Genomic DNA, 23,692 nt, shown 5'->3' on the forward strand with positions numbered 1-23,692 from the left:
ACGTAATGGGCGCGTAACGCTTAACTTATGAGGCAAAAATGCACCTATACTTAATACAATCCCACCAAGCACATTTTGTGGTGCTTGGTAGTTTCATCAGAGCTTCGGAACAACAGGGATTCTTCCTTCGGCTGTCAATTACCAGCCTTATCGTCTCTCCGCAGCTTCTATTCACAACTCAATAGAGGTCTACCAACCCTCGGAGCGATACCAATTGATATTATGCTGCGAGCACTGCCTCTTTGCCATATCACTTCAATGCCCTAGATAGCCCGCCGAAGACTACAAACAATTCGATCGCACCCAATGTTACTCCGCAGCAGCTGTTAGACATTCATGTTGCATGGACGTCCATATCAAAACGACCATGCCTAGCTAGCATTTGCACTAATGCAGCAATACAACGGCACTTAGCCAATGGCTTGAAACGAGGCGAGCCGGATCCCTACCTAGAAAATCAATCGCACTGGACTAGCCGTGATCAAGCACGGCGAAGGATCGTGATCATTCCTTTTCCTCAGAGGCTCAGACATTTCAAGTCCCTGAATCCCCTCACTGACTTGGTGGTTGTATCGGAGCATGTGAGAATCCCACCACCCATCACCTATTCTTTCGATCTGCAGGCCCATGACGGCGCCTTTGGCCAATTGTGGTCCACTCCACCCGCACACCGGATGCAAGCCTGCAGCCGGGGTACAGGAGACTACAGTAGACTACAGGAGACTAGCAGATGGGATGGACGGGCTGGTGAACAAACGACGAAAGTCGGTGTGTGACCAGTTATCGCTCGAACCGTTTTGACCCTCGGGTATTGAAGGGAGCGAGCGGATGGCAGAGCTCCGAAATGCATGCCGCTAGGCGGGGCTTAGGCTGACGGTGCAGTAGGGGCGCTTGGGGGGAATGAATGGCTCGCGCTGGGGCGGACTTGGCCGTCTTTTTCTCAAACGGTGGGGAGAAAGAAAATGGGGGGAAGTTTAGCCCCTGCGATCCGCACCCGGTTACAGAACTGAGTGTGAGGAACTGGAAGGAATTGACTCTATTCTTTTTGATCGGAATGAACCTTCCTAACCACCAGTTGCGTTGCAAAGTACAGTTCCGTACTACTGACCAATGCTTAGATTCATCATTCTCTCCTTACAGATGCTGCTTTAATCCCACACTCTTCTTGACTACCTGGAACAGAACCGCCAAGAATTACTGTGTCTCAACACCCGAATGCTACAACCATGTTTCGACGCTGTGTCTGCTGGTTTCAGATATGAAATGCGCATATCACAACTTTGAGGTTGTCACTTTTGGCTTCATCACGGCCCTTCGGTCTATTCGTCCCAGAACGTACAATTCATCAGTCTCATTCTCTCGAGAGTGTCAATTGAGCAGAACGTGCTCCGCCTGAGTGTTGGAACCCTGTGCTGCGCAACTCCGCGCTTGACACGCGCAGAACTTTCCAACCACCTACCCAGATTTTAAGCATGAATAAGTGCAATTAGTTATCATCTATGCAATGACTAAGCGTGCTCAATTCAACCTCACAGCTCTGGAGTTCGTTCTGGTTGGCGGCTACTTCGTCCGCACTGCTGTAGCTCATGGACTGTGGCTTGGACGATTCCGCTCAGCGCGCATTTGGGAATCGAATCACTCTTCATCCTGCTTCACGGGAATGAGCCTTGGATTGCATATGAGCAACCAGGTCGGGTGCATGAGCACTCATGAGTCATAGCAACAAACACTTCCCACGAGGCACATGCATCAATGTGGCATATCGGACTGCAGGACACATGGTCCACCTCCATGTTGTGGATCGTGGCTCGATCAACACTGATCGAAGAAAGTCAATAGCTGCGAGTAGCCAATCCCAGGCTAGTCTTCAGGCGAGCTCAAGGTAGTCCGTACTTGGCGATCAGTTCCCTCCTCTTAGCATGGATAGATGTATCTCGGGCTACAGGATCTGCCCGTGGACTTCTGACTAGAATCAGTTGGGACAATCTATTCAGATCTTGTCACCTCAATCTACAGCCAGAGGAATGTGACTAAACATAGGCACTTCCCAGGACTTCAAGTCCCAATTCGACTATTCAAGCTTGTCGAGTGTGGCTGTGAGATGATACGATAATCTCATGCCAGATTACTTGATTCAGTGGAATGACACATTTGAACGAATGCGTTCATCCCCAATTGCTTTAAAGTAACAGCGAACTTATCACCTGCAAGCAGCAAGACTTTGAATGTCGATTGCCTATCCTCAACCGCGCCCCTCTCCTGGAGATAGTCTGAAAGAAATCCCAGATGCTGCAGGTGACAAATTGCCATTCAAGTAGCTAGATGATAACCTTGCAATAGCCATAGGACCAGGTTCCGGTACTCATCATGTACGTCCTTCGTGACAACCATTTCCCTAGGTTAGTTCATATCATCGCAGAAGCCTCCCACAATGAATCGGGCCAATCACGTGTCCATCCCTACTCGAGAGCCTTGTGATACAACTTAATCTATCTTGAGCACAGCGCGAAACTTGTTGTAGCTCAATATTCACTCTCAACTGTATACCATGGCATTGTCTAACTGGCCTGTTCCTTGCCTTTCTCTCGGCTGGTCAACATATAATCATGACCATAAGTCTTGCCTCTCGACCTACACTGGCATCTGTGGACAATGCCACAGGAAGACAAAACTTAACAAGATAACTCTATTCAAGCCCAAAGAGACCGCCGCCTCTGAGCAGTCTGTTGGACACTAGCATGGCTGGACCCTATTTATACTCCACGATAGAGGAGGGCTCGGGGGTAAGGCACCTGTCCTGTCGGGCTGGAGTTACCCCGGATTCTTCCCAACCCCCGCGCGGGGTCTTTCATCTCCACTTCTCCGCTTTTTTCGATCATTCACTGTCTGAAGGATACCAAGACACAGACCTTCTCTCTCTTCACCAGAATTGACTGCCTTCGCAAACCTTAATCAATGCATCATCATCATGCCATGCTCGCCTTTACTCCGAGATCTATTTTCCACGTATCAGGATCATGCAACTGGAACACTATCAGTGATACTCCAGACGGAGAATGACCGAGCAGTGAACTTACGCATGATGTCTGGTGTACCAGCTTCACTCATATTGGATGACAAGCTGAAGAGAGGGTGACTTCGCATGACTGACATGACTTATACCCCCACGTCCAATAATTAACCACCCAATCACCACAGGATGTCGCCTCAGGATAGCAAGATCACCTCCAGATCAAGGTTTGAGAGACGGGAGGCTGGAGCTCACAGTAGCTCTGGGCGTGGTACGGAAATATATCACAGGCTCCTAAATAGACTCTCGACTGTCTCTCCACCTCCCTCCGCCACATCTCAATTGTCATCGTATGTCTCTTTCCAATCAACACGACAGCGAAAAAGGCGGAATCCAACATGGGCAGTAAAGCTCAGGCCGAACCGAGCAGCGTGCATGCGGAACACATAGCTGATATAGCATCAGAGACACATGATGAGGATCATGTCGAGTCAGGGTGGAAGCCGGGGAGGCAGCCCGATGGAGACACTGCGATGGCTCTCTTCAATGATCCGGATGCTCTTCATGAAGACATTGACCCAGTGGAGGCAAAAAAGCTGCTTTGGAAGATTGACTTGATGATCCTTCCTTATCTGGCTGTTTGCTATGCTTTTTTCTACATCGACAAGGTGGGCAGGTCTCACTGATGTTCCATTGTGACGACATCCGCTGACTGCATACTTCTGCAACCTCCAGACTACGCTCAGTTATGCTGCGATCTTCGGTATACAGGAGGATCTCCATCTTCATGGGACACAGTATAGTTGGCTTTCCAGTGTATTTTACTTTGGGTTTCTCGCATGGGCATTTGTGAGATTGAACCTCCCTCGGAATTCGATTGCATTCGCTGATGTCTGGCAAGCCTACCAATTTCCTTATGCAACGCCTACCTATAGGTAACATGCTCCTTTATCGTTTAGATAGGGCGAGACTGATTTTGATATACAGGAAAATACCTTGGTGTCAACATCTTCATGTGGTATGATGAATGTTTCCTCTTGTCCCGCTGTGCGACTAACGTCTTGTATTAGGGGTGTCTTCCTCATCATTCAAGCAGCCTGTCACAGTTTTGCCACTTTGGCTGTCTTACGAGCTCTAGGAGGTGCAGCTGAAGCTTGCGCGGACCCGGCTTTTATGCTCATAACAAGCATGTGGTACACGAGGCGAGAGCAGCCGGTGCGGATCGGATTATGGTATACGGCCAACGGCTTAGGAATTGCACTTGGTGGCCTACTGGGATACGGAATCGGTCACATCAGAGGCGCTCTTCCTTCATGGAAATACGAGTTCATTGTGATGTAAGAGACGACTGCTCGTAGTTGCTGCTGACTTTATACTGCATATGCTGACCAGAGTTTTGAATCTTAGCGGCTGTCTTTGCTCAGCTTGGGGTATCGTGATGTTCATTTTTCTGCCTGACTCGCCTGTGACAGCGCCTCTTCTCAGCAAGCGAGAGCGACGTATTGCAGTAGAGCGACTAAGAGAAAACCAGACTGGTGTTGAAAACAAGCATATCATATTACACCAGATTCGAGAGGCTTTCCTGGACTACAAACTCTACATCTTTTTCACCTTGGGTCTAGTCTGTGGGGACTTCTGACATTTGTTGTTGAATCCTGACTGACGATTAAATCCGAACAGGCAACATACCCAATGGCGGGATCTCCAACTTTGGCACTCTCATCATCAAGGGCTTTGGATTCTCGACTCTCGTAACAACTCTGATGCAGGTGTGTACAATGCCATCTTTATGAATCAAATGGGTATCTTACTGAACTCCTAGATTCCCTACGGAGTCCTGATAGCGATTTCCATTCTGGCCTGTGTATACCTCAACGACCGATTCGAGAACCGGCGCTGCCTATTCATTGTGATCTTCCTGTTACCAACATAGCTGGAGCATTTGGTCTTCGTTTTGTGCCCCAAGACCAGAAAGTCGGCCGTCTGATCTGCTACTATCTGACCGGTCCATACAATGCAGCCTTCGTCCTGATTCTCAGCATGCAGATTGCCAACACAGCAGGTACGTCTGCTACCTATTCAATGCTTTCCTTCGCAGCCTTCAGGGATCGAGCAACTAATTGACTTCTTGCAGGCCATACCAAGAAAGTCGTCACGAACGCCGTGCTCTTTCTGGGCTACTGCACCGGGAACATCGCAGGCCCGTTCTTTTACAAGACACATCAAGCGTGAGTCAACCTGTTCGCAAACCTGCAGCGAGAATGTCTTACTAATGAGATACGATAGCCCAACGTACGAGCTCGGGATCTGGTCTATGATAGTCTGTCATCTACTGGAAGTCGTCCTGATCTCCGTGCTCGGTTTCCTGCTTCGATGGGAGAACCAAAGACGCGATCGGATCCAGTCGCAGACTGAGGGAGGCTTGGAGGGTAGAGACCTGGACTCTACTGCTTTCTTGGACTTGACGGACAGGGAGAATATGAAGTATGTCTTCTTTCCATATCCCTGGCTATTTTTTTGGAAGTTCTCAAGTTTTGGTGTTTATGCTACCATGTTTGCAATTGCTGATCTGGAACAGCTTTCGGTACATATATTAGATGAAGAGAGGTTAAACGTAGACTCGGCTTAGAGACGTAATACTCGGATAAGGCCATTTGTGCCTTCTGTTCAATATTGTGAACAACCTGCACAAACCAACTCAAGCTTCCCGTATTAGCCTGGCTTTGAGTATTGTTACAGAGGTCAATAGGTAAGAGCCCACTTCGAGCCGCCGTACCAAGACAAGACATCCAAAGACGCAATCCCAGATCTTTTCGATTTGACTGCATTCCGTAAAGTGAGAGAGAAAGTAAGACAGAAATGAACACCCGGACCTAAGATCCAATATACAAATGCTAGTTAACATAAAAATACAATCGCCCCGAAAAACCCAAGTCCGATCACCGCTTCTTGTTACCGCGATCCTTCTTTCCAGCAAGCGCTCTCTTCTGTCTGAGATAGTTGGTGACCAAGTTCTCCACGCTACCCATATCATGTCTAGGCTGTCTGTTCCAAAGAAAAAAAAAGTATATTAGCACACATCCAAAGAAGAAAGACCCAGACTGCACACACTCCACCACCACCGCGGAAGAAAATGAATACGCACCTCATATAATACAACCTAGCACGACGCTTCCGCTTCTCAGAACGCTGGACGATCTCCACGCTCTCAACGTTGGGACTGAACACCTTCACGGACATCTCGACGCCGACGCGCGTGAGCTGGTTGCGGAGCAGCACCGAGGTGTCCGCGCCGCGCAGCTTGATGCTCAGCACCAGCCCCGCGAACGGGTCGCCGTTCTTGAACGTCACGCGGATGATGTCGCCCGGCTTGACGCTGCGCGCGTACCGCCGGTAGTCGAAGAGCCGCATCCGCTTGCCGCTTGGGTCCAGCGTCTTCAGCTGCGCCTGGGTCACGGCTGCCACGGCGTCCTTGCATTGCGGTGCGGGTGGTGGGGGGACGATCTTGAGTTTCTTTGGGGCTATGGTTTTGGTTCAGAGTATGTTAGATGGGCTGGTTGTGGTGGTGGTGGTTGTAGGTTTGCGTGGATCTGGGGAGGCGGGGAGAGGAGGGAGTCTGATGGGGAAGTTCGAGGCTAGCAACGTACCAAGATCAGGGCGCATGCGTTTCGGTATTTGCGAGTAGAATTGGTCGGGCAAGCCTTTGGGGAAAGGGATTGGGTCCGGTTTGGCGGAGTAGACTGTGCTGAGCATGCGGCGGCCGACCATGGGTGTCTGCAGCGTGGTGGACCGGGACGTCGTCGTCGTGAAGAGCGACCGGACGCATCCCAACTGCTGCAGGATCGAGGAGGAGTTCGCCATGGCGAGATTGTGCCGACCTTTCGCTTTGCTGCTGAAACAGAAGGTCGAATAGGCTGAACAAAAAGTTCCCCAAGCGGGAAACAGTTGAAGGAATTGGGGGCACCGGCAGAATTTCCCTTCACCGCCCCGAGATTCGATCTTCGGGCCCCGGGGAACTTTTCTGCCGCCGTGCCTTTCTGTTGCAGGGTGAATTGCATGCAACTGGTCCCGGTTCTGTTACTGATTGATTTGGTTGAGATTGTGTTTTAGAAGCTCTGGGGATTCTGATTTGGGTCTCAGTTGCTTGGAGTCGATTTCGGTCGTTGCGAACGGTGTTATTCTCCCCCGTCTGGGTACATTGCTCACAACATGGCGCAACTCGCCGTGGGCACGCTGTTGCGTTGCCAGAATACACGCACTCTCGGTCAGAGCATTGGCTCTTGCACACAGAAGCGCACTTATTCAAACAAGGGTACTGCAGTCCCGTCTCCTCTGTCTGCCCCTGATTAAGGATGCCAAGGGGGGCATTCGCCTTGTTATCAACGAGAAAGGTCCTAGCTAACAGGTTTTCCCCATCCGGGATGTGCAGTGCCCCAATTCCAGAAGACCGATTCGAACAAGAAGCTATTCTCCGGGCTGCAGCGATTTCGCAATGAGGTGTTCATCCCGCTCAACCTGTCGCAGCAGCAGAAGCTCCTGATCTACCGGAAGAAACACCAGGCGACGTTGAAGGAGAACCCGGTGACGGTGACGGTGGGCGAGAAGGACGAGTACCGGCTGCGGCCGATGGACTACACGGCGCAGCCGCGGAACACGGAAGCCAACCGGCTGATCCACATGATGGAGACGTCGGCGGACTGGCAGAACCTGCGGCCGTTCCTGACGGCGCTGCACCACGTGAACCGCAAGCTGAACCTGGAGATGGTGGTGCGGCGCGCGGGCATGCACGACGCGCTGGGCGCCGTGCTCGAGACCGCCAAGGCCAAGGACTCGGGTTTCTCCCTCAAGTCGCCCAGCCTGGTGCAGAAGATCTTCTTCGAGCTGCACCTGCGCGCCCAGCAGGCCGAGTTCAAGGGCCGCGACGTCGACCGCATGCTCCGCCTCGGCGAGCAGTTCATCAACCTCATGGCCCTCCCCAGGCACGAAAACCCCTCCCCGGCCTCCGACGCCAAGCGCCGCCCCGCTGTCGTCGGCGTCATGCTCGAGTTGAGCGCCGCCCGCGCCCTGCACAAGTTCGCCGGCAAGGACGAGGACCATCTCGTTCACGACTACAGTCATCGTCTGCTGGCTTGCATGCGCCACTTGAAGCTTGATATGAAGGCCTCAAATCTCTCACTTCCTAAAGGCATTGCCCAAGCTGTACCTCTGGACAAACTTGAGAAAATCCGGGAACGGAAATACCTTACTGTCGACAGGCAGTTGGAGCAGAATGTCCCCATCTACCACGCCCTTCAGCTTGCCCGAAAGGTGGCCATCGATCCCGAACTCAGCAAGGCTCTGGAGGAACAAGCGAACAGATTGGACAAGTGGATTCAAATCCAGAAGGATGCTGCTCCCGAGAAAATCAAGGCTAGCCCGACGCGGGGCTATCAACAAAGTCTAAAGTATCATGGAATCGAGGATCAGTTGTCATGATTGATCTGCCGCCTTCCTGTCTACGCCCTTTTTTTTTGTACATTACCATGATTTCCTCAGAATCTGTTTGGAGCTACATCTTTTATTTGAAAATAAATGCATATCCTTTTCTCCAATTCATCGACATAACGCGCCTAGCTACGCTTGAGGTTCCAGAAGATTTCAGCAGGATGCCGTGCAACAGTCATTCTGTAGTCCCCGGAGCAGAGTTTAGAATCAAGATACACAGAGAGAGATGAGAAACACAATGAGACGGGTTATTCCCTTAATTCAACGCAGAACGCTCATCATTCGCTCGAGAGGTATTTCAGGCACAGAGCTCCAAGGTGTTGTCATGGCGCAAGCGAGCTTGCACCGGTAGCACCGTCTTTCCAGAGACGACAGAAGGGCCGGCTACAGAAATCTAAGGAGTATGTGAGCTGAATGCGTCGGTGAAAGAAATGCGTGCAGATTTGCGCTTACCTGACCCTCCTCCTTCCCGGTGTCATCTGACAAGCCCGTCAGAACAACCTCAACGCTGCTAAGAGGGGCACCGAAGTGGCTGGGGCCCTCAAAGCGTCTGTAGTCGAAGACGTTGGTCTGCGACACGGCACCAGCGATCCCGGGTCCAGTCAAAGCATACACGATACGCGCTCCAGTGAAGATGCGCAAGTCTGCCAATTGCTCGAAGTCGAGACGTACCTCCGGATCGGCGTCGAAGCGGTGCGAGATGCATAGAAGACGAAGCTTGTCCAGAGAAAGCTCGGCTGTGGGTCCGACATTGGCTAGCTGATTCAGTAGGCCGTGGGATGGCATGTATCCGGCGTCCAAGCTTCGCACCTGGATCCAACGCGCCAGCGCAGACACAGGCCCGGAGTGAGGCTTCATGAATTTGGTGTGGTAATTGGACATGGTGCGAGAGGATGCAACAATGACCGTCGGCGACATTCCTACAGTTGCAAGAGCAAAATCCACGCTTTCGCCAGCAACGGAATTGACGGCAACGGATGCATTGGCAAACAAAGCAGCCATAATCTGACACAAGGGATACGATCGAGAAAGGGAGTCGATGGAAAGGACCACGTCACTAGGGCCAAACCGCTGTTGGCGGGGAAGAGAGTACAATAGGCCAGCAATTCCTGATGCAAGATTCTGTTCTAGTGGTCAGTCACCGCCGAGCGCAAGATTACAGATAAGAGAAAAACATACCTCCGGCTGATACTCAACGAATTCACCGTTTGAGGACTTGGACGGCCAGATAGTGGTCACGGATGGAGTAGGAGTGCTTGGATCATAAGCCGGTACCTCAAGCCAAGCGAGCTCTTTCTTCTCTTCCACCAGCTCGTGCCAAACAGTGACTTCCAAAGTACCCTTCACATCTTGGGGCACATCATTCCAGTCCATGTGCCTGCTTCCGAGCTTCGCAACCCAAATGACTTGCGACAGCTGTTCGTTATCCTTAGCAATGAATGACAAGTCAAGTGATCCAGCTTCGGCGATCAATGCATCAGCCTGCGACTTTCGCAACAACTCCGACAGGTCCTTCGCATGCAAATTGTGAGGGATGATGACAACCTTGAAGTCGTAAAATGCTCCGGCTACCGGGCCGTTAGCAACATATTGATAGAAGCATCGAGTAGAGGGAGGTCAAACCGAAGATAACAGCCAGCAGCTCGACTGAGTCCGTCAAACAGACAGCAACGGTCTTCGCCTTGGAAGCTTGCAGACGGGTTCCAATGACATTGATTTCCTGAGTGACCTGATCCAAAGAGTGTTCAATCGCCTTCTTTCCAAGCACCGTATAGATCTTGCCTTGCTTGCCTGTGACGGCTCCATTTTCTTCCACCGATCCGCGAACAGCGGTCTTCCAGACATCACGCAGATCACCTTTCCGGCCACTTGTCCATTTAGGAGTCCCAGGATCCTTGACGTTGAGTCCGGTGCGCAGAGGGTAGCCGTGCGGTGTCTCGAGACTTCTGTACGGAGCAGATTGGCCTGGATGACGAACGGGGAATGCGGTCGACTGCCGTGCGAGGAGAAAAGGATGAATATCCGAATCTTGGGATGTGAGGAACGAGTAGACGAGGAAGGCGACAATGCCGCCAGCAATCACAGTGGTGGTGGTGTTCCAGTCGGCCAGAAGCTCCGCCACAAAAGCGTCTAGCTTGGCCACGATGGACGGCTCGGAGTCCATTCTGAGGTTTGATATCTCTCAAGGTAGGTTGTACATGTATATGTGCCGGGTGTTAGAGAGAGAGGGTAAGTTCTTAAGGTCGAGCGAGAAGAGGACAGTTGAAGGACAGTACGATGAGCTGAGCTGAGCTGAGCTGAGCTGAGCAGACTGAGTGACTGACTGGCTGCCTTTCCTTACGTACAAGGCGGCCGGCTAGGCTGCCTATGATGTGATGCCAGATGTGGGGAACCGCTGCGCGGGCGCCTGGGCGGGCGGTAAAGTGAGTCCGATAGTAGAAAACTTCGCGGCAATGGCGCTTGTGGTTGCCCTTTGATTCCTGACTTGAGACCGGCGCACCGATCACCCAAAACAATCAATCATCAGGTCACCACTCCGACTCTCAATTCTTCCCCGCTCCTCTTCCATCCCAAGGGGCTTCTTCTACTCCGTACTCCCTTGCGACTATGGTCCAGTCTGGACTCTTGTCGTAGGTTTTCATCGGAGATTATACTACCCATGTGATACAATTCCCCCCGTGCGCAATCTATTATCAGGTAAGTTACAATAGGAAGTCCCTTATTTCTTTCGGTAAGTAACTTCCCCCTCTTCCCCTACTCTGGCATGCTGTCGTACTCATCCTTGCTAGGTTTCTCTGTACTTCTCAACCACATCTCGTGTTTGTGGTAATTTTCAATGGCGTCTCCGTCGCTCCCCTCTACCCCCAAAGCTGTCAAAGCTGCCAAAGCTGCGTCTGCAATCAAAGCAGTCCCCGACAAAAACCAGACACCCGGCAAGTGGCGCCACCCTCACTTGGACGAAGTAGTCCGTCGACAGAATGCTGGAACATTTGGTGACCGGAATCTAAACAAGCTGCTGTGGAATGGCTCTGCTTTGTTTGCTACGTGGGTGTTTGGGAACACATTTAAGTCATAGTAAGTTATGGCAACGGAGCCACAATTGTGCGTTGTGTTGGGATCCTTCTAACTGAATGTCTACAGTGGTTTCTGGCTTCAAGAAATTAGCCAATTCTCTACTTATCCTGACCTCTCCCTCCTCGCCTTGCGCCTCATCTTTGTCGTCAACATTCTCATCGCGCTGTATCCTCTATTTGGACCGAAGGACGATCTCTCCGATATACCTCTCACCCCAACCCAGCGCTCGCTTCTCGGGCTGGACCCCACTGCTACACCGCCACTGACCCCCGGCACTACCTACGTGACTCCGCCTAAATATCGTCTTTCTACATCTCGTCCCGCGAGCCCAGCAAGTAGACCTGGATCCCCGCTGTCGGCCAGTGCTAGCGCCTCCGGTCGCAGAGTATCCTCGGGTCCCTCCTTCTCACCTTCACCCAGTCCGCTATTCCAGAAAGTGGTCACCAACGGCGGGAAAGATAGCGGACGGAGACCGAGCTTCGGGTCCTCGTCGCCGCTTGGTCGGAGCACGTCATTCTCGCCTTACAGAGATTCGACCATGTCTTTCAAGGATTCGACTGCGTCATTCAAAGAGTCAACCTCGTCTTTCAAAGAGTCGACCATGTCCACCATGTCATCTATGTCTTTGTCAACTATGTCGAGCCTTGGACCCGCGAGTCCGTCTCCTGTAGGCGGTAAGCGCGCGACCCTGGGCCTGAGCAACAAGTGGTTATACGAGCGAAGCCGGCGAGTGTCAGCGAGCAATGGCAGCTATTAATGCCGACTTGAAGGGTTAAGTGGGAGCAGGCAGAGGAAGCGATGTAAACTTATGAATTTCCCTTTCTATCTCTTTGTTCGCTATTACTAGCGGGGTGCATGCGGATTCTTAGACTCCTTGAATAGCAGCGTATGGATGCAGCATCATGTAAGTTAGATTCAAATACAACTTTAGTTTGAAGAGCGTTTGCAGTTTCGCTTGCCGACAGTATTATAGAAGTAGACAGAGCGGCGTAGAATTGGCTCCCCCAGATTATTATTGATGGCCGATTACATGTAATTGATTGATCGTCGGGTCTCCGCGGGCCTAGTCGTACCCGCTTCCAAGGCAATGACCCAAGACCGCCAACATGCCACCAAGTCCATTCACACGCGGCATCGGATTACTGGGCTTACGTCCCAAAGCAATTCTCTTGAAAGAATCGTCCTCGCACACAGCCTTTCATTCTTCGATCATCTCACTGAACTGCATGAGGTTGACAAGCTTATAAGCTTCATGGTGGCTTCACGATGGGAGCTTCCGAGTCAAAGTTAGTCTTCAAGCAGGGTATCTTCCGCCTGTCTGAGGAGAAGGACATTCCAGCGGATGATCCCTACTGGACCAGGGTATGTATCGTGACTCTTTAAAGTCTTGATGGTAGGATGGGTATAAGCTCACACACACACCTGGGGCATTAGTTCTGGGAGCTCCCAGAGTCGACCGAGGATGTCTTCAGCCTGTTCACCCCGGCCGACATCCGGCGCACGCGCGATCATGCCTTGACGAACTTCGAGACCCTTTTACTCTCCGTCACCTCTCGCCTGACGGTGTTGAGAAACCACCCTTCGTTTCCAGATCCCGAACTCGCGCCCGACCGCGATGCGCTCAACTGTATTCGCATCCTCACCCGTCTGATCCCATACATCTACGAGGCCGAGCATCTGGAGGAGTGGGAGGAGAACTTCTTCTGGGCCCGTCGCAAGAAGAAGACCCGCGAGGCGCAAGTGGCTCCGGAAGTATTGTTCGATGAAGCACAGGCTGAAGAGCGGGATCAGGCCTCGCCGCGGGCCAGCGAATTGGAGGATGCGAAGCCACTGGCCGAGGAGTTGATCGATACTCTGCTCGACCTACTCTTCTATACAAATTTTACCATCCCAAAGTTATCATCTGCGAAGACAAAGGTGTCTTATTCGATCTGGCAGAGCGGCGTGGGATGCAATACCTCAATGGGGTCGACCAAAGAGCTGGAGAACAACCGCTGCGAGGTCCTACGATTGCTCCTGACTTTGACCGGGAAAGCGATGTATATGCCTTCGAGTGAGTCACGGTAGTTGCGTATGAAACCGAGTTCATGCTGACCATCCCTGAGATTTGCTCCCTGTGCAAGGTGTTCGTGCTATCACGTACATCACAACTTGCCCCGACAAACAGGCAGTCTTGACTCTGCTGTGCTCACTACTCAACACGGTATGTGCTTGGAGCTTTATCACCAACTGGCAATATCCCTGATTCGAGTATAGGCGATCAAATACAACCCCGCCTCGTGGAGAGTACCATATGACCATGTTGTATGGAAAGACCCGAAACAGATATTGGTCATCTATTGCTTGCAGCTTCTTCTGGTGCTCCTTCTATACCCAGTCCCGGAAGACGGTCGCGGGGCCCCGCCGAAGAACTATTACCGCCATTATTTTGGAAGACTGCATAGACCGCAAGACTTTCAGTTTCTCGTTGATGGCATGACCAGAATCTTGAATCAGCCAGTGAGTGCTGCCTCCGCCTTGTAGTACGTACATTGCTGACGGCTCAATGCGCAGATGCAAATCACGAACTCCTACCTTCCTGGTAGTCAAAAGTCGGTGAAATGGGCACCCGAAATGCTCATCCTATTCTGGGAGGCCTTGCAATGCAACAAGCGCTTCAGATCGTTCATCATCGATTCGAACCGCTCACACGATTTCATTATTCTATGTTTGTTCTATGCTATTGTGTACAAGTCCGACCCCGCGAAGCAAGGCGTAGTCAGAATGTGTATTTTCATCTTGCAGACAATGAGCGTTGAGCCCAATTTCGGCAAGAGTTTGAATCTCAAATTCGAGGCTCAAGAGACTCTACCGCAAAGCATCCGGATCCCCGGCTTCAAGGGGTCATACGCCGATTACTTGATAACAGTATGTCGTTATTTGCTCGAAGTGGCGATACAGACTAACAGTGGGCTAGTCTATTCATACTTTGATCACTGCCAGCAAAGGGCAGCTAACCGCTGTCTATCCGGCGCTGTTGGCAATTATCAACAACATTGCCGCATACGTCGAGCATCTGTCTCCCGTTTCCTGTTCGAAGCTGCTGCAGTTGTTCTCCTCGATGTCGGCTCCCAGCTTTCTTCTCGCCAACGAAACGAACCATGTCCTTCTAGCGTCCGTGCTCGAGTCGATCAACTCTATTCTCGAGCACCAGTTTACAAGTAAGCGGTACTTTGCAGACTATATTTTTTATTTGGCTTGCTAATGCGGTGCAGACAATCCATATCTTGTTTATTCTATCCTCAGAAACCGGAGACGCTTCGAGGCTGTGCGTGAATTCACTCTCGAGAGCGGACAGCAGGAGATAGAGCGTCAAAATGAACGGCGAAAGTCAGGGGGGAATGAGTCTGCCGCTAGTCCTGTTCTCTCGCCGACTGAAGAAGATGTACAAGCTCCCTCTGGAGCACGCTCATCTCTGGGTCGCATTCCGGAAGAAAATAGTCCGTTCGCCATTGGCGGAGATGATTCGGAGGACGAGGGTGAAGCGCCCAACACGCCGGCACAAGAGTCAGTGTCAACGTCTCGACGGCAATCTATTTCGTCTGTCGTCGACGAGAGCGTACCCCTTCAGCTCCGGGGGATGTCTGAAAAGGCGCGTGGCAAAATGCCTGCCGGACAACCCACCTTCTCTCGGCAAAACAGCATGACTAGCCAAAGCAGCATGTCGGCTGCTTTCCTTGCATCCTCAAGCGGATTTACGCCGACTACTGCCTGGGTAAGCGAAAGCCCGCATTTGCCCAATCACGCTTTTTGCTAACTAGAAACACACAGCTTGATTCGTGGCTGCCTGAATTGCCGCTTCACACGATCCTCACCATTATCTCAGCCATAATGCCCCACGTACCGGATTCGGCCTTTCAGTCTGCCTCTAATCCAGAAGCACGCACTCTGATCACAAACCTTCCTACCTTTGTTGAGGAGCCCATGATTCAGGTTATTATCTCGGAACCTTCTCCCGTTCGTGTCCACTCGTTCGAGTGGTCGGCCCTTTCCATGGGTTGGTATGAATCTTTGCTTTGGGGATTCATCTTCTCGAGCGAAATGGTTGTTGGGTCCGCGTCAGGTGCTACACCTGGCACAGTTGGGGTGTGGAATGGCACTGGTGTTAAGCTGTTCAGGGTACAGGAGGCAGCCGCGCAAGGACCTACGCTCCTAGCGCCAAAGGGTGCTGTCGATGCAGTCGGAAGCAACCTAGTACAGCGCATTGGCAATTTGAGCCTCCGACGCAGTAGTACGCAGGATTCCCAAAACAACTCCCGGCCACCCTCGATTCGCGAGGTCTAGGATACAGACAGAGCTCCGCTGGATCGCGGGGTTGCACCATTTGACTTAGATACACTAGCTTCTTTTCTTTATATTGATGAACTCTATGGTTTAGATGATACCTGACTGGCGTTGCGCGATTGGGTTAATTCTTTATACGCGAGTTGGCCTTCGAAGCATTTTTAACCTGGTGATCATGTTCTTTACCGATTAGTTCTTCATATATTTAGATAGTAAAGTTCATAAATCCGTACATCTGGGCGTATTATGTATTGTTCTTCGTTCGAAGAGTGTCAATATGATGTTATGCGCTTTTTCTTGTTTCTAAGGGCTGATATAATAACGAGGGCTGGACCACCACGTGAGGCTGCGATTGGCCGTTTGCGCTTCTCGGACAGGTTTGTCGCCGAGCTTTCTTCTGGTTGACAACATTCGCGACCGACCGCCTAATTCTCTCCTCATTTCCGATACTTTTCTGCGGTGGTGACTATCTCATCATATTCTTAACTGGGCTTTACTATCAATAATCTCCTCAGCAATATCATATATATATACGATGGTGTTTCCCCGGTCGCTCCTGATCGCGGCTTCCGCATTCCTCCTTGGCTCCCCGAAGCAGGCCGCTGGGACAGTAACGGAACTACAGAGCGTGCTGAAGAACACCCACATGAGCAATGAATATGGATATCCCACCGACTTTACCAGGGACGTTCTGCCTGTAAGTTCCTCCCAGCTCATATCGCAATGGCGATTATCATTTTAGAATTGCATTGCGAGAGGCATCACCGAATCCCATTCTAATACAGACTGCAGATCCCAGTCCATTCCCATAAGTAAGCCCAGTATCAGCACCTTTTATTGAGACACGGTATCTAACCTCGTGCCAGTGACTACTGGAGAGATGTGCCTTTCTACGCAGGTATGCATCGATGCAAACACAGGCCACTGGTCAATAGCCAATGAGTGACTTACATTCGTAGGCCTATCGAAAGGATGCATATCGACTGAGGCGGATGTGTGGCTGTATAATGGCACTCTTTATGTCCGTCCCATAATACGGGATCTCGCGGTTGGGGCGATACTGACACAGCTAGGTCGGTCATGATGAGTCTTCTCTGACGGAAAAGCGAACCTTGGAGTCGCTCTATGTCAACCCGATCCTGGATGTGCTCCAACGTCAGAACCCCACATCTCGTTTCGTGACATCGCCCACGAAGAAGTAAGCGCTGCCTGTCTTTTTTGTCAATGTTCCTGGATGGGTTGGTTCTTCGACAAGAGCCCGAGCTGACGAGTCCCCAGCGGTGTGTTCGATACTGACACTTCACAAACGCTTTATTTCTTCATTGATCTGAAGACATCCGGGCCTGAAACCTTGAATGCTGTCGTCGCGGCCTTGGAGCCACTGCGCACGCGTGGTTACCTGACTACTCTCAAGGACAACACGACCATCATCGAGGGGCCCGTCACGGTGATAGGCACCGGTAACACACCACTTGACCTGGTCGGGCCGGTGGCCAACAGAGACTACTTCTTTGATGCACCCCTCGATAAACTTGACGAGGGTCAATACTCCGAGATAACCGGTCTAATCTCTCCTATTGCCTCGACTAACTTTGCGGCTGCCGTGGGTCCTCTTTCGCATAGTGAGCTGAGTGAGAATCAAACCCTTGCCATTCGAACGCAGATCGCTGCTGCTAAGAAGAAGGGTATTGGAGCGCGATACTGGGGTACCCCTTACTATCCGATCCGTGCTCGCAACAACATTTGGAGGACTCTGCTCGAGGAAGGTGTTGCTTTGTTGAATGCAGATGATCTGAATGCTGTGGCGGGATACTTTTGAAATGTGTTAATGTCCATAGATAGTAGAGGTTGGCTAGCTCCCTGATGTTCTTTCTTGGAGGTTCAATTCACTTGGATCCATCATGTGTAAAGGCCATATCCGCCTATGCGTCCTCCGGAATCTCTGCTGTTGGTTGTGGTGTTATTCCACCATCTCAGCACGGACAGATATTCAACCACTTCAATATCTCTCTCTTGTCAAAGCGGCAACATTCCTGAGCCAAATTCATCCATCGACTGCCTCCTGGCGATAAGCGAGGGATAAAGTGCTGACGGCAACGAAAAGAGTCAGATTGCGGGCACGTGATACGCCCGTGAAATGGAACGCGTCTGAGGGGGTGAGAAAAAGACAAAAGGATTCGTAGAGTTAAAGGCCCGACGGGCAATTTTCCAAATCACACTGGACATCATATGCTGATCTGTTCATCTTGAGGGATCTATAGGCCGCCATGTCTCAGGTCGACGTGGAATTAGGCGATCTCTTGGCCGAGGTGTTGCCCGCCGGTGTCAAGCTTACGATTCGCCATGTCTCCTCGACTCCCACTCCCTGCGCTGCTCTCTTCGCCGCACCGCCCGGCGAAACTTCAGAGCCCACCTTTTGTGAAAATCACTTTCTGACCGCATCGGTGGACGCGGATGGGAAAGATGGCGCGGAGATCATCGTGCTCGGGGTCGAGGTGTTAGTCTACAGCACGGCGCACCTGACGACGATATTCGTCTCCAAGGCCGACTCGACGGGGTTCTTACATCTCCTCAAGGACGCCCCCAAGGTCTCGCTTCTGCGACGCATCTCGCAGACCTTCCTCTCCTTCCTGGTTCGCACGCATCAGCGACCGGGCGTCCGCCTCGTGGTGTCCTTGTTCGCGCGCGCGCAGAACCAGTACCTGTTCCCCGGGAGCATCGAGAACGAGAGCAAGCATGTCCTCGACGACCGAGGTCTAATCAAATGGTGGTGTCGCGTGTTCGATCCGATTCTCCGCGAGTACGAGCCCGAGTCGGGCTCGCATGCGAAGAACGCCCTGGATCGACAGACCGAGTCGGCGCAGAGCTCGGCCACCGCGTTCCTGATCGTTCCCGGGTGTGACAAGTTCGAAACCCGGGGCTTCTTCCCCAGTGCGGCCAGACTGGACGGCAAGGACCGCCCCAGATGGTTGAATAGCTACCCCCTTCATCAGCTCTGCGATGATCCCAGGGCTCCTCCGCGCTGTCTGATTCCCCGCTTCCCTGACGACCCGAAGACTCGCTTCCTGGTCGACTTGGATGACGAACTGCCCGGGCAAGATGAGGGTGACAAGTCCTCCGTGGCGCCCGGCCAGTGGTGGAGTGTCAAGTCTCTGGATCAGTTTTGGGAAATGATGTCCTTCCGCCAGGAGTGCTCGTCGGGACGATTAGTCGGATTTCTCTGGCTCGTGATCAACCCGCCAGGACTGGTCAATTCGGTCCAGATGACCAGCTCGCGGTCTGTTCTCGGTGATAGCAAAGCGCTTTCGGGTGATGTGGGACATGCCGCAGCCCGTGCGCGTAGAGTTCCTGGATTACAGGCCGACGCCCCTATATCTACATCGTCGGAGCCACACGTTACCTCAGAAGATCCGACTGTTACACAGCCGATAGGTTCTCTCGGCAGCTCAGCGACCGTTTCAGCCCCCGCACACGCTGAGAACTTGCCTGTACCCACATCTACGGCGCAGCCTACTACAGATGCCAGCGCGTTCTTCTGGCCTGAAGCGGGCCGGGGCCACGCTGTGCTCTGCGAAGCTGACTACAAAGCAGCGATTGACTTCTTGATCGAGCAGGATTTCTTCGACAAAGAGGTAGCCCTTGCCAGCACAAAAGCGTGGGGCGAGAAAGTTGCCTCACTTGCTGACCAACTCTGGGTCGGGCAACAGGTCTTGGGGCGAGGCACAACAGACAATCCTTCTCAGAAGAGTACGGAGGTGAACACTCTCATCAGCAGCACGCTGGTCCGGAAGCGCAAGAAGGTCGAGGATGAACCTGTCCAAACACCAGAGAGCGACAAGACTGCTGATGAGGCCGAGAAAGACGCCGCTGCACCCACTGCGGACGCGACAGTGTCCACCTCGATACCTGAGCCGGCTTCTGGGATCAATGTTCTACAAGCCAATCTCATCCGGAAGAAGAAAAAGACGTAGCTCAGGGTTGGCTTGCTTTATTCGGCCATTGGTTCTGTACAGTAGAATGAAGGACACGGGGATAATCGGCACGGCTTGATTGTATTTCTTTCCTTTCTGTTTTCTTATCTTTTCTTTGCTTCTATGGGGCTTGCATACTGGGATTTTATCACTTTTCATTATCGCATCGCATTTGTCTTAGCTGGATTTGAAGGCTTTGGACGCCGAGTTCATCAGACGTGGAACTGAATATCCGAGCCACGGAACGGGCGACAAGCCATCTGACATACTACTTAATCAAACAACTTTTCAAAGTACATATCCAGCCCCTGTACGATATGTAACTGTGAAACTCGAAAGGTGGATTGTGGCTCAGCTGCGAGACGATCAAAGGAAGGCGCCCGACGGGCGGGAAAACCCACCCATCGCGCCGAACGCGGAATCCGTGAGATCCGAATGGAACGCACTCCGACGCCGCCGCTCTTAGCTCGCGTTAAGCAAATTGGAGCTTACTGCTAAGGTTGCTGCTACCTACTGCTGCTGCTGCTGGTCAGGTTGGCCTGACTGTCACGAGTTTCAGCTCTTGCCTTCCTGCAGTCTGTCCTGACCGCATTGAGGTCTTAGTGTTCCTTTCTGTGCTACTTTCGCGCTTCAAAGTCATCACCACTACTTGTCACTCGCTACCTTGTTCCTTCTTCCATAGAATGATTTCCTCGTCGGACCACTCTGTTGCTGCCCACCTCCGCCTATGTTGACGCTTCACTTGCGTTCGCTTGCCTCAGAGCTTGGACTGGCCTCTCGCCATGGCGACATCCAATGGCCAGTCGTCGCGGGCTGGGTTGGTCTGGTCTGGTATACGACCGTGACACTGGTCTGCTCGCTGGGGACTTACCAAATGTAAACAACAAGATGCACAGTCAACTCTGCCCCGGCATACAAGAGCTAACCATATATTCCGCATTCCGCCGTCTTTAGATGGAAGCACTGCCTCCAAAGACCCCGTAAATCCACATCCGCCACTACACCAGATGCCCCTCACATCACCGCAATCCGACCGGTCAAGGGCCTCGAGCCTCATCTTTACGAGTGTCTGGCCTCGACATTCCGCCAGGACTACCCGCGCGACCGGCTGACCGTCTATTTCTGCATCTCGACAAAGAACGACCCTGCCTATCCCACCCTCCAGAAACTAGTCGCTGATTTCCCGCACGCCGACGCACGCGTCTATGTTGAGGACGACGACCCGCTCCTTCAACCCGACCATGTTCCCGCCTACGCGCTGGGCCCCAATCCGAAGATCCGGAATATGAGTCGTGCCTACCGCGAAGCCAAGGGGGATATCGTTTGGATCATCGACTGCAACGTCTGGGTCGGCAAGGGCGTGTGTGGCCGCATGGTGGACAAACTGTGTGGGACGGGCGCGACGCCAGGCAGACGGTACAAATTCGTCCATCATTTACCCGTGGCTGTGGACATGACGGGCTCCGAAAGCTTGAGGGGGGAACAAGAGACACTGCTAGAGTCCTACACGAACGGGGATGATGCCAGCTGGGAACGCGGTGACGCCACAGCAACGGTCTTGGAGCACGGGACCGGGCCTCTGGCGACCGGGGGTGGACGTTTGGAGGAACTGTTCCTGTCCTCGTCGCACGCGAAGATGTACACTGCCATCAATACCGTGCTCATCGCCCCCTGTATCGTGGGCAAGTCCAACATGTTCCGCCGATCGCATCTCGACTACCTGACTGCACCGTCGGCCGCGGATCCGCCTCACCGTCGACGCAATCCAGGAATTGACTATTTCTCCGATAATATCTGCGAGGATCATCTAATTGGGGATCTGCTGTGGAAGAGTCGGGTGCGCGAGGAGAAAGAGCTAGGAGAGCGGTGGGGCAAGCATGCGATGGTGTTTGGCGACCTCGCCTTCCAGCCGGTTGCCAACATGAGCGTGCAGTCATATGTGGCACGCCGGGTGCGGTGGTTACGAGTCCGCAAGTTCACCGTGCTGCTGGCGACGCTGGTCGAGCCCGGTACGGAGTCGATCGTGTGCTCGTGCTACGGGGCATGGGGCGTCACAACGGCGCTGGCTCAGTTGCTGGCGAAGAAGGGGTATGGGTTTGCGGAGATACTGTCTACCTGGACTGCCTTCTGGACGTTCTTCGGTTTGAGTATGGCCGGCTGGATCCTGGTGGACTGGATGGTCTATATCATGCTGCATTCGGGCCAGACCGTCGAGCTCGACGACGATACCCCGTTCTTCGCACGCCCTCCAACCCGAAGTGTCACTCGCCGCCCTTTCCTGCATTGGCTTGCCGCTTGGCTGGGTCGTGAAATGTTGGCTTTGCCTATCTGGGTCTGGGCTTTTTACGGCGGAGTCACCGTGACCTGGCGAGACCGCCGGTTCCGAGTTGGCCTTGACATGAAGGTGCGCGAGATTGTTGATGGTGGGAACATGGCGAGCACGATCCCAGGTCTTTCGTCGTCACGGTCCAGTGCGCTGGGCTCCTCGCAGGATCGAAACAAGGCACGACGAGATTGACGGATGACCATCTGAACACCAGACATGATTGCGCACATTCCTGCCTACCTACCCGCCTACCTACCTATCTCGATGGTATTGAAGATCACCTCCCTAAGACGATAGACCAGACAAAAATGCTTCCGAATCATATTATAGACAGCGTGACGAATGAACATAGTTCCCGTCTTGTATAAGAACCTATATCATACACAAAATATCATAACCAAATAAAAAGCGATCTATTGCAGCATAACCAGGACAAAAGCACCCTAAAGAAACACGATACCAAACAAGGAAATATCATAAGAACTTCATCAGAAAAGAAAGAGGATTTTTGTCTACAGAAATCAGTTCGTCTCCCCATCCCCATTGCCAGTAACCGGCACCCCAGCGGAGGCAACCACCGTCTCAGAATCGCCGCCAGCAGCCGCCACCTCAGCGCTCAGCATCCACTCAACCACCTGTCTCCCCTTGGACATCTTGCCGGGATCCGCCGCGGCGGCGGCATCAGCATCCTGCTCACCCGCACCCTCTGCCGACGCTGACGAAGCCGCACCATCCTCCTCCTGCGCCGACCAGTCCGCACGCTCAGCCAAAAACACCGGATCGAGCCCGGCCTCGTTCTTGATCGAGCTGTCCGCGCCGGCCTCAACCAGCGCCTTCACGCACTCCAGATGCGTGTTCAGCGCCGCCCAGTGCAGCGGCGTGTTGCCGGAGTGGTTCCGGTGGTTGACGATTCGGCGGCGCGTAACCTCGTCCTCGGCGGCGAGGAGGCCGAGGAGGTAGTTTAGGATTTCTGCGCGATGTTAGCTTTCCCTTTCTCTTTTCCGGGGACTTTCGACCTTCCAGGGAAGCCATGGAAAGGTGAAATACGCACCAAAATTCCCATTCGCAGCCGGGAAATGCAACAGGCTGGAGCCGCTGCCGCCCTCGGCTTCCGGGGCGGCGTCGATGACCGCGGCCACAATGCTACCCTGCGATGCGTTGGCGAATTGCGCGCTGCAGGCGGCGAGATCCTCCTGCAGGGCGGCGAGGTCGCCGGAGCGGGCGTCGTAGATGAGGTCGTCGATCGTCTCCGCTGGGAGGGTTACGGTGGTGGCCATTTTGATGGTGATGCTGGTGCTGATGCTTGGGTTCGTTATGCTAGATTCAGACGGGTAGTGTGGATGTGTCAGATTTCGGTGGGCCTCTGAGTTGATGAAGCCTGGTTCTCGCTCTGCTGGGAGAATGTAGGAGGTATCTGGGTTGGTGTTAGCAGGCTATCATCTCTTGGTTGTGATCGTTCATGTATAGAGGTGTGCAGATGTTGCGGGTCTCGGGGTGTATGTG

At 52.6% G+C, this 23,692-nt stretch overlaps 11 protein-coding genes across 11 annotated transcripts; 8 read left to right on the top strand and 3 right to left on the bottom strand.

Annotated features, from left to right (window-relative positions):
- The first annotated feature begins 767 nt into the window (after positions 1–767).
- BO97DRAFT_54177 (uncharacterized protein) lies at positions 768–1,553 on the top strand. The gene has a single exon (XM_025700891.1). The coding sequence runs from the start codon at positions 905–907 to the stop codon at positions 1,394–1,396; it is 492 nt and encodes a 163-aa protein (XP_025551906.1). The 5' UTR covers positions 768–904; the 3' UTR covers positions 1,397–1,553.
- A 1,855-nt stretch (positions 1,554–3,408) lies between these two features.
- On the top strand, positions 3,409–5,578 carry BO97DRAFT_434296 (putative MFS allantoate transporter; the record flags this gene model as incomplete). Its single annotated transcript, XM_025697668.1, has 12 exons — positions 3,409–3,678; positions 3,746–3,859; positions 3,912–3,945; positions 3,998–4,028; positions 4,081–4,347; positions 4,418–4,635; positions 4,691–4,779; positions 4,833–4,919; positions 4,982–5,072; positions 5,145–5,238; positions 5,297–5,498; positions 5,543–5,578. The coding sequence occupies 12 exons, from the start codon at positions 3,409–3,411 to the stop codon at positions 5,576–5,578; spliced, it is 1,533 nt and encodes a 510-aa protein (XP_025551907.1).
- A 137-nt stretch (positions 5,579–5,715) lies between these two features.
- Positions 5,716–6,940, bottom strand: BO97DRAFT_368247 (mitochondrial 54S ribosomal protein bL19m). Its single transcript, XM_025692694.1, has 3 exons — positions 6,658–6,940; positions 6,156–6,531; positions 5,716–6,055 (listed from the first exon to the last, which is right to left on the bottom strand). Exons 1-3 carry the CDS (start codon positions 6,869–6,871, stop codon positions 5,950–5,952), a joined length of 696 nt encoding a protein of 231 aa, XP_025551908.1. The 5' UTR covers positions 6,872–6,940; the 3' UTR covers positions 5,716–5,949.
- An 83-nt stretch (positions 6,941–7,023) lies between these two features.
- Positions 7,024–8,940, top strand: BO97DRAFT_54231 (uncharacterized protein). The gene is made up of 2 exons (XM_025700892.1): positions 7,024–7,322; positions 7,440–8,940. Exons 1-2 carry the CDS (start codon positions 7,220–7,222, stop codon positions 8,483–8,485), a joined length of 1,149 nt encoding a protein of 382 aa, XP_025551909.1. The 5' UTR covers positions 7,024–7,219; the 3' UTR covers positions 8,486–8,940.
- Positions 8,584–10,812, bottom strand: BO97DRAFT_442980 (uncharacterized protein). The gene is made up of 4 exons (XM_025698321.1): positions 10,118–10,812; positions 9,674–10,062; positions 8,948–9,616; positions 8,584–8,888 (listed from the first exon to the last, which is right to left on the bottom strand). The coding sequence occupies exons 1-4, from the start codon at positions 10,656–10,658 to the stop codon at positions 8,793–8,795; spliced, it is 1,695 nt and encodes a 564-aa protein (XP_025551910.1). The 5' UTR covers positions 10,659–10,812; the 3' UTR covers positions 8,584–8,792.
- Positions 10,813–11,013: 201 nt separating this feature from the next.
- On the top strand, positions 11,014–12,466 carry BO97DRAFT_405333 (uncharacterized protein). Its single transcript, XM_025695163.1, has 3 exons — positions 11,014–11,225; positions 11,284–11,569; positions 11,636–12,466. Exons 2-3 carry the CDS (start codon positions 11,331–11,333, stop codon positions 12,324–12,326), a joined length of 930 nt encoding a protein of 309 aa, XP_025551911.1. The 5' UTR covers positions 11,014–11,225; positions 11,284–11,330; the 3' UTR covers positions 12,327–12,466.
- A 219-nt stretch (positions 12,467–12,685) lies between these two features.
- BO97DRAFT_389851 (Hid1 family protein) lies at positions 12,686–16,122 on the top strand. Its single transcript, XM_025693731.1, has 8 exons — positions 12,686–12,931; positions 13,004–13,622; positions 13,675–13,772; positions 13,826–14,068; positions 14,123–14,476; positions 14,526–14,769; positions 14,824–15,323; positions 15,380–16,122. Exons 1-8 carry the CDS (start codon positions 12,836–12,838, stop codon positions 15,890–15,892), a joined length of 2,667 nt encoding a protein of 888 aa, XP_025551912.1. The 5' UTR covers positions 12,686–12,835; the 3' UTR covers positions 15,893–16,122.
- Positions 16,123–16,303: 181 nt separating this feature from the next.
- Positions 16,304–17,935, top strand: BO97DRAFT_54312 (uncharacterized protein). Its single transcript, XM_025700893.1, has 6 exons — positions 16,304–16,589; positions 16,685–16,704; positions 16,759–16,790; positions 16,852–16,913; positions 16,966–17,090; positions 17,171–17,935. The coding sequence occupies exons 1-6, from the start codon at positions 16,428–16,430 to the stop codon at positions 17,709–17,711; spliced, it is 942 nt and encodes a 313-aa protein (XP_025551913.1). The 5' UTR covers positions 16,304–16,427; the 3' UTR covers positions 17,712–17,935.
- BO97DRAFT_54313 (H3 histone acetyltransferase RTT109) lies at positions 17,936–20,163 on the top strand. Its single transcript, XM_025700894.1, has one exon. The coding sequence runs from the start codon at positions 18,160–18,162 to the stop codon at positions 19,861–19,863; it is 1,704 nt and encodes a 567-aa protein (XP_025551914.1). The 5' UTR covers positions 17,936–18,159; the 3' UTR covers positions 19,864–20,163.
- A 276-nt stretch (positions 20,164–20,439) lies between these two features.
- Positions 20,440–22,553, top strand: BO97DRAFT_389859 (putative ceramide glucosyltransferase). Its single transcript, XM_025693732.1, has 2 exons — positions 20,440–20,739; positions 20,818–22,553. Exons 1-2 carry the CDS (start codon positions 20,591–20,593, stop codon positions 22,379–22,381), a joined length of 1,713 nt encoding a protein of 570 aa, XP_025551915.1. The 5' UTR covers positions 20,440–20,590; the 3' UTR covers positions 22,382–22,553.
- Positions 22,554–22,710: 157 nt separating this feature from the next.
- Positions 22,711–23,466, bottom strand: BO97DRAFT_344420 (ankyrin repeat domain-containing protein; the record flags this gene model as incomplete). Its single annotated transcript, XM_025691734.1, has 2 exons — positions 22,711–23,159; positions 23,241–23,466. 2 exons carry the CDS (start codon positions 23,464–23,466, stop codon positions 22,711–22,713), a joined length of 675 nt encoding a protein of 224 aa, XP_025551916.1.
- Positions 23,467–23,692: the final 226 nt, after the last annotated feature.

The sequence above is a fragment of the Aspergillus homomorphus genome (assembly GCF_003184865.1).
Source record: "Aspergillus homomorphus CBS 101889 unplaced genomic scaffold BO97scaffold_16, whole genome shotgun sequence".
In the NCBI taxonomy this organism is placed as follows: Eukaryota; Fungi; Ascomycota; class Eurotiomycetes; order Eurotiales; family Aspergillaceae; genus Aspergillus; species Aspergillus homomorphus.